The 8,198-nt window shown below is 46.6% G+C and overlaps 1 protein-coding gene across 2 annotated transcripts in view; it reads left to right on the forward strand.

The window, feature by feature from the left end:
* The window catches only part of trmt44 (tRNA methyltransferase 44 homolog), a 26,709-nt gene extending 19,139 nt beyond the window's left edge, over positions 1 to 7,570 (forward strand). For both annotated transcript variants that reach the window (XM_062516932.1, XM_062516933.1), the window contains 2 exons: positions 5,726 to 5,842; positions 6,851 to 7,570. In XM_062516932.1, the coding sequence (XP_062372916.1) occupies positions 5,726 to 5,842; positions 6,851 to 7,092 (359 nt within the window). In that variant the 3' untranslated portion in view covers positions 7,093 to 7,570. The remainder of the gene's footprint in view (positions 1 to 5,725; positions 5,843 to 6,850) is intronic.
* The last annotated feature ends 628 nt before the right edge of the window (positions 7,571 to 8,198 follow it).

Genomic DNA, 8,198 nt, shown 5'->3' on the forward strand with positions numbered 1-8,198 from the left:
TTCTCTCTGGGAGCCTTTTTGGAGTTGGGATTCAGACAAACAAGCAAACAAACAAACAAATAACTGAACAAATGAACAGTTTGACCATTATCAAGCCCTAACGGAGGAGAGATGTGCGGTTGAAAATAACAAAGTGTAAATGGCAGTTCAGTCCATTAGCTGTAAGATTAGAGTGGTCATCAATATGATATGTTACAAATTCAAGATACGATAGCTGCCCCTCTTCTCAAACCTTCCTCAAACAATTAGCCTAATGTAAGATTACTGCCACTATTTTTTAGTCGTCTATTTTTGAGACTAAATCTCTTCCCAGAAAAATCTCAAGAACCTTGCATGAACATTCACAGGAAAAGAAGGAGAGCCATTTAAAACAGAAATAGCCCCATTTTGAACAACTATACCCTCCTGAAAAGCTGAAAAGGTTCCTCACAAAGTAGGCAGACAAAGCAGAGAGTGTGTGTGAGTGTGTGTGAGTGTGTGTGTGTGAGTGTGTGTGCGTGTGTGTGTGTGTGTGTGTGTGTGTGTGTGTGTGTGTGTGTGTGTGTGTGTGTGTGTGTGTGTGTGTGTGTGTGTGTGTGTGTGTGTGTGTGTGTGTGTGTGTGTGTGTGTGTGTGTGTGTGTGTGTGTGTGTGTGTGTGTTTGTGTGTGTGGGGCTGCGGAACCCTTTTCTGGTGGACTCCAGGAATAACCATGAGGAGCTTGAGGAGCTTGTTTACGAACAGGAACCGAGGAGCCTGAAGCGCGCCGCGCCATCCGCTAACTATTAAGGGCATTGTGCCTGTGCTTGCTACACACACACACACACACACACACACACACACACATATGCACACACAAGCAAACACAATACACACACCCACAGTCACACACCCACACACACACACACACACACTAACAATACATATACACATACAAGCGTGCACACATACACACACACACACACACATACACACAAACAATACATATAGACATACACACACACATACACACACACACACACACACACACACACACACACACACACACATATTGGTTTGTGATGTGCTCGTGGCTGCTTCCTCTTGGTGGACAGTGTGGAATCGAGTCCACTTGACTCAATCGACCGACCGCTCTGACCTACGCAGTACCGGGGTCAAAGGGCACGACCTTTTCGAGAGGCCGCGTAAGGATCTCACTCTCGGTCGCCGTGGCGACGACCCAAGCTCTGTGCCGGGGGAGAGAGACGGGTCCTGCGGAGCACGGAGGGCCCTCGGCTCGCCTGCGTTGCTATGGCAACAGGGCGACGTCGGAGGGCCTGAAGATTCCGATCAGCCCCAGCCAGCCGGGATGGCAGGGCCAGGCAACGAGAGGAGAGTGATCGCTCGCTTCAGCGTTCTATTTATAAAACTACGGGTATTACGATACTCCCACCATCAGCCAGGGAAACGATCAGCCAGAGTGAGTTCTGCACCCTACCCAGGATTGACTTGCCCAGCCCTCCCAGATGGGAGATGTTTGAGCTGTGTGTCTCCATTCGGCCCTCTGTGTGTCTGTGTGTGTGTGTGTGTGTGTGTGTGTCTGTGTGTCTGTGTGTCTGTGTGTGTGTGTCCGTGTGTGTGTGTGGAGTATAGATTGAAGAAAGATAACCACCTTCCAAAATCTGTTTGGTGTCCACGGTGATCTGCTGCAGTAAGCAAGAGGCACGACACCCAGCCCTCTAGGCTGCTGTGCAACACACACCTCTGCTCACACACACACACACACACACCCCTGCTCACACACACACCAGCCTATTCTTCTGATACGGACGAGACGGCGCGGCTCTCATCACAACACAACAAAAAAAAACAAATAAATAAACAGCCGTTTAAATCAATGACGCAAACCGTACCTCATCAGAATGCATTAAAAGGGATTGCAACTTGAACCAAAGCAAACAAAAAAAACAAAACAAAACAAAGGCAAATTGAAATCGGGGGTGAATAATGCATAAATAATCACACGGCATTGCATAAGGCGTCCACAGAGACCACTGCAAGTCTGGGTTGGACCTGCCTGCCTGCCTGCTTGGTGCTACTGAAGGACTCACCCTGGAGTGGAGCGGAGCTGTGCTGTGCTGAGCGAACCAACAGCGGCCGCTTTATTTGGTCCTCAGTCTTTCGAGGGCAAATGTGCCACTTTTACAAACGTCAGCCCAGGTGCTGGAGATGGCTGCTTGCTTCGGAACATGACTTCTGAGACCCTGTGTGTGTGTGTGTGTGTGTGTGTGTGTGTGTGTGTGTGTGTGTGTGTGTGTGTGTGTGTGTGTGTGTGTGTGTGTGTGTGTGTGTGTGTGTGTGTGTGTGTGTGTGTGTGTGTGTGTGTGTGTGTGTGTGTGTGTGAGAGAGAGAGAGAGAGAGAGGGAGAGAGAGAGAGGGGGGGGGGTCCCAAAGGGGGGGTTAGGGGCAGATTTGGCAGGCAATGTGATTCCTGCAGACGGAGAAATGGCCTCTGGGAAACAGCGAGGTTAATGCACTCAAGCGAGCTCCGCCAGCTCTGGATGTCTGCAGTTCAAACAGCTAGGTACTCCTGTAGTGATGGAGAGAGAGAGAACAGGAGAGAGGGAGAGAGAGAAAGAAGGGGGATGAGAAAGAAGGGAAAGGAAATGAACGAGTGTGGAGGAAAGATGGAGAGAGAGAAATATGGGAAGGGAGGGAGAAGGATGAAGTAAGAAGGAGAGATGGAGTGAGTGCGTGAAAGAGAGATGAGAAGAATGAGTGGAGAGTGAGAGAGAGAAAGTAAGAGAGGAGGTGATGGAAGGTAGATAAAAGCACTGATAATATAACTGAGAACTGAGAGAACCAAAGACCACAGTCACAGCTGAAGAGAACAGAGACAGGGAAAGACATCTCAGTCGTCTCAGAGGAGCAGGAGAGGGAGATAAGGAGGGACCTGTGAAGACAGGAAGTCTGTGAAGACAGGAAAAGATGGTGGTCTGAGGAGAAGAGTACAGGGAGACAGGAAAAGCTCAAAGTCTGAGAAAAACAGAAGAGAGAGAGAGAGAGTGATAAGGAAAGCCTGTGGTCTGAGGAGAACAGAGGAGAGAGAGTGAGAAGGAAAGCCTGTGGTCTGAGGAGAACAGGAGAGAGAGAGAGAGAGAGAGAGAGAGAGAGATAAGGAAAGTCTGGTCTGAGGAGAACAGGAAAGAGAGAGAGATAAGGAAAGACTGGTCTGAGGAGAACAGAAGAGAGAGGAAGAGAGAAAGAGAGAGAGAGATAGTGATAAGGAAAGCCTGTGGTCGGAGGAGAACAGAGGAAAATACAGCTGTTTTGTCCTCCCTGTTTCTTAGCCTTGGTTATTTACAGTTTGTGGCCTGGCCAACAAGAATGTAGCTGGACGATATTATTCCAAATATGGACCAAGTGTGCTCCATATTTTGCAGCGTGTCATAAAGTGTGATGTGAAAATGCAGCTGTTGTCTGAAGAGTGTGTGTGTGTGTGTGTGTGTGTGTGTGTGTGTGTGTGTGTGTGTGTGTGTGTGTGTGTGTGTGTGTGTGTGTGTGTGTGTTTTTGTGTGTGTGTGTGTGTGTGTGTGTGTGTGTGTGTGTGTTTTTGATAATGACACCATTCTTGCAGTATTGTATCAGAGGTCATGGCTTTGTTTCTGTCAAGTCAAGCATTGAGCAGAGTGTTTGTGTTAGAGTGCTGGTGGGTAGTTCCATGTTATTCCATCCTGGCTTTCATTCGAGTCATGCGGAGAAAATTGCATGTGTTTCAATGCTTGTTTTTCAATGAATTACTTTGGTATGAAAGGATGAACTCTGAAACTATATGCAGAGTGTATGCGCTGTATATTTTTAAGTGATTATTTTGATGATTATGATTTATTTTATAGTTACTGTACTATGAATGACTTTGGTAGGATTGTGTTTAGCTGGTGATGTGGGTGGATTTGATGAAATTGGATTTTGATGGTTTTAAAATCTATTCCTCTCTCTCTCCCCCTTCCCTCTCTCTCTCTGTCTCTCTCTCTCTCTCTCTCTCTCTCTCTCTCTCTCTCTGACTCTGACATTGACATTAAATTAACATGAGAGTGGGGAAGGGGGGTTTTGTGTAGCTGCCTGTATTGTGGCATTTATATTGGACGTGTTGTATTGCCTTTATGGAACGGATGTGTTCCAGACTCGTAAAAAAAACGTTTGTTAATAAATCATACGGGAAAAAAATGAACGTGAGCTATGGCACTGGTGATCACGCTAAAACTGAACTGGTCTTTTTGACCATATGACCAGTTGCATGCACAATGACTTTGTTCTGAAAACAATACACAAAAGGTTCTGCTGGTTGTATATTTGTTTTCATTGAGTTCAAAATGAACACTTTTGGGGTGTGAACATGAGATGTGGTGTTAATGATAGAACGATGTGAAGATTGAACGGGCAGTTTTGAGAATTTCAGTTCTAACTTCTGACCTGAGAAATGTTCCACAGCAGCTGAGAATAACAGTCACAGTAGACCTGCTGGTCCTGCTGGTTGAATATCGAGTTTAAAGTCTGAGGGTCAAAATGGCCACTTTTGGGATGTGGACATGAGATGTGTGTTGCTGCTGGTCCTGCTGGTTGAATATCGAGGTACCTGTATATTACCGCTTAGGCAGTAGTAGAGGTTCTGAGATGATTGACCCTCCTAGTCCTAGTGTTGATGAACATGGCGAATGTTCCTCAGGTAGCCTGTGTATCTGTATCTGTATATTACTGCTTAGGCAGTTGTAGTACAGTAGTTCTGAGATGATTGGCCTAGAGATTATCCTTGTCCTAGTGTTGATAAACATGGCGAATGTTCCTCAGGTAGCCTGTCTATATCTGTATTTTACCGCTTAGGCAGTACAGTTGTAGTGGTTCTGAGATGATTGGCGCTCCTAGTCCTTGTGTTGATGAAGATGGCGTACGCACCTGTGTTCCTCAGGTAGCCTGTCTATATCTGTATATTACTACTGCTTAGGCAGTTGTAGTACAGTAGTTATGAGATGATTAGCGGTTTTCCTAGTGTTGATGACGATGGCGTGCGCTGCTGTGTCCCTCAGGTAGCCTGTCTGTATCTGATGCTGTATATTACTGCTTAGGCAGTTGTAGTGCAGTAGTTATGAGAAGATTAGCCGTTTTCCTCGTGTTGATGAACAAGGCTTCCACTAATGTGTTCCTCAGGTAGCCTGTCTATATCTGTATATTACCGCTTAGGCAGTTGTAGTACAGTAGTTATGAGATGATTGGCGCTCCTAGTCCTAGTGTTGATGACGATGGCGTGCGCTCCTGTGTCCCCCAGGTAGCCTGTCTATATCTGTATATTACTGCTTAGGCAGTAGTAGTACAGTAGTTATGAGATGATTGGCGCTGGTGTTGATGGCGATGGCGTGCTCTGCTGTGTCCCTCAGGTAGTCTGTCTGTATCTGATTCTGTATACTACTGCTTAGGCAGTTGTAGTAGTTCTGAGATGATTAGCGGTTTTCCTAGTGTTGATGACAATGGCGTGCGCTGCTGTGTTCCTCAGGTAGCCTGTCTATATCTGTATATTACTGCTCAGGCAGTTGTAGTAGTTATGAGATGATTAGCGGTTTTCCTAGTGTTGATGACGATGGCGTGCGCTGCTGTGTTCCTCAGGTAGCCTGTCTATATCTGTATATTACTGCTCAGGCAGTTGTAGTAGTTATGAGATGATTAGCGGTTTTCCTAGTGTTGATGACGATGGCGTGCGCTGCTGTGTTCCTCAGGTAGCCTGTCGGTGCGCGAGGTGGCGGAGCTGCTGGAGGCGTCTGTGCTGGGCCGGCTGAAGAAGGAGTGCGGCGGCCTGCAGACGCTCCTGAAAAACAACCACCAGGTGTTCAGAGGTAGGTGGCCTCCTTTCCATACGCACACACACACACACACACACACACACACACACACACACACACACACACACACACACCTCCTTTCCATACGCACCTGGGAGTCTGTATAAACACACACACACACACACACACACATATACATGCATGCATACAGACACACACACACACACACACACACACACACACACACACACACACACACACACATACCTCCTTTCCATATGCACCTGGGAGTCTGTGTATACACACACACACACACACACACACACACACACACATAGACATTCATGCATACACACACACACACACATACACACTCACAAACACACACACACACACACACACACACACACACACACACACGCTTATTTAGCCTATGATGGGTAAAAATAGGGAGTGGTACACAATGGACTGCTTTCCTTCTCTGTGTTTGCATTCCTCCCTGTGCCTGTTCCTCTCTTCTCCCCTCTGCTGTTTATTTGACTCTTTTGGGTCAATGATGATGACTCCTTTCATCCACCCACACTTTTTCCATTTCTCCCTCCATCCCTCTTTCATTTCTCTCCTTCTCTCTTACTCCCTCTTTCCTCTTCTCTTCTATTACCCCCCCTCTCTCTCTTTCCCCCTCTCCTTCTCTCTCAATCCCTCTTTTCTCTTCTCTTCCATTACCCCCCCTCTCTCTCTTCCCCTCTCCTTCTTTCTCAATCCCTCTTTTCCTCTTCTCTTCCATTATCCCCCCTCTCTCTCTCTTTCCCCCTCTCCTTCTCTCTCAATCCCCCTTTTCTCTTCTCTTCCATTACCGCCCCTCTCTCTCTCTTTCCCCCTCTTCTTCTCTCTCAATCCCTCTTTTTCTCTACTCTTCCATTACCTCTCTCTTTCTCTTTCTCTCTCTCTTTCTCTCTTTCCTTTTTATTCTTACTCCCCCCATTTTTTGTCTTTTTCAATGACCATTCCTCCATCTCTCCATCTCTGTCTCACGTGTCTCCTCTCATGTCCGTACCCAAGTGGAGGGGGGCAGAGTGTACATCCGTGACTGGCGGACGGCAGTGCTGAGTGGTGGGGTAGCGGGGCGGCGCGACGGCAAGCGCAAGCCTCCTCCACCAGGGGGCGCTCTGAAGACCCGGGCCTGCTGGTTCCACGCCCACCACCCCCACGGGTGCCCGCTGTCCACCGAGCAGTGCCCCTTCGCCCACGGCCACGCAGACCTCAGGCCCTCCACCCGGCCAATCAAGAAGGCCAGACACTGATGACCAGCGGAGCATGTGACCCAGGAGAGGCCTGTGATTGGCTGGCAGTTTTCCAGGAAGTCTTCAGAGCTCTGCTCGGCTGGATGTGTGTGCGTGAGTGTGATATAGAAAAAGAGATGTGTGTGTGTGCGTGTGTGCGTGTGTGCGTGTGTGTGTGTGTGTGTGTGTGTGTGCGCGTATGTGTGTGTGTGTGTGTGCGTGTGCGTGTGCATGTGCATGTGCGTGTGCGTGTGCGTGTGCGTGCGCGTGTGTGTGTGTGTGCGTGTGTGTGGGGGGGTGACGGTAAACATGGAGTCGGTGGAGGTGTCCTGTCTAGCTCTGGAACTGCTTCTGTTCTGTCATATACTAGATCACAGGCAGAGTTGCTCTGTGTTGCCTTTTGTGTTTGTTATTTGTTTTGTTTTGTTTGTTTTTTATAACTTAAATTATGTTCATTATGTTATTAAATGATTAAATTAAACCACAATGGTTTGTGAAATGTGCCTGTTGTCCATTTGTTCAGTGTATTAGCAGTATCCTTATAAAAGCAGAATAAATATGGATATGCAGTGTGGACAACATAGACAGATATGTACAGTATACAGTTTCATGTGCTGTGTGCTAACGGTAACATTATAAGAGTAGTAAAACTAAGTATATATGCAGTATGAAAAGTATAGATAAAATATACTGTATAGATGTTCAAAATGAAAAAAAAATACGTAATTTAGTTTTTTCCTGTGTGTGTGTGTGTGTGTGTACAGTATGTGTATGTTTGTGCTTTAGTATTCATGTGTGGACCACAACAAATAGACATTCAAACTATAGCCCAGTTTTTTTCTCTCTGAAAATATGGTATCCACTTCATATGAACTTGATTCTACTAAAAAATAGTTTCCTTTTGTCGACATTCATGACGTTCTGCAATGTGCTGGAATACAGAATTATAAAAAGAGAGAAAAAAAAAAGACGTCAGAAACATCAGGAGGCGAAACTGTGATTCCCATCACCTACATGTACTGTAGTTAATGTGAAGAGCCTGTCTGGCAAGCAGTCACAAGCTGTGAAAGTCTGTGCCAGCCACAGTGAGATGTTCAAATATAACTCTGAGCAAAGTTACAGGGTTT

This window comes from Sardina pilchardus, chromosome 16 (genome assembly GCF_963854185.1).
Source record: "Sardina pilchardus chromosome 16, fSarPil1.1, whole genome shotgun sequence".
Classification (NCBI taxonomy): Eukaryota; Metazoa; Chordata; class Actinopteri; order Clupeiformes; family Clupeidae; genus Sardina; species Sardina pilchardus.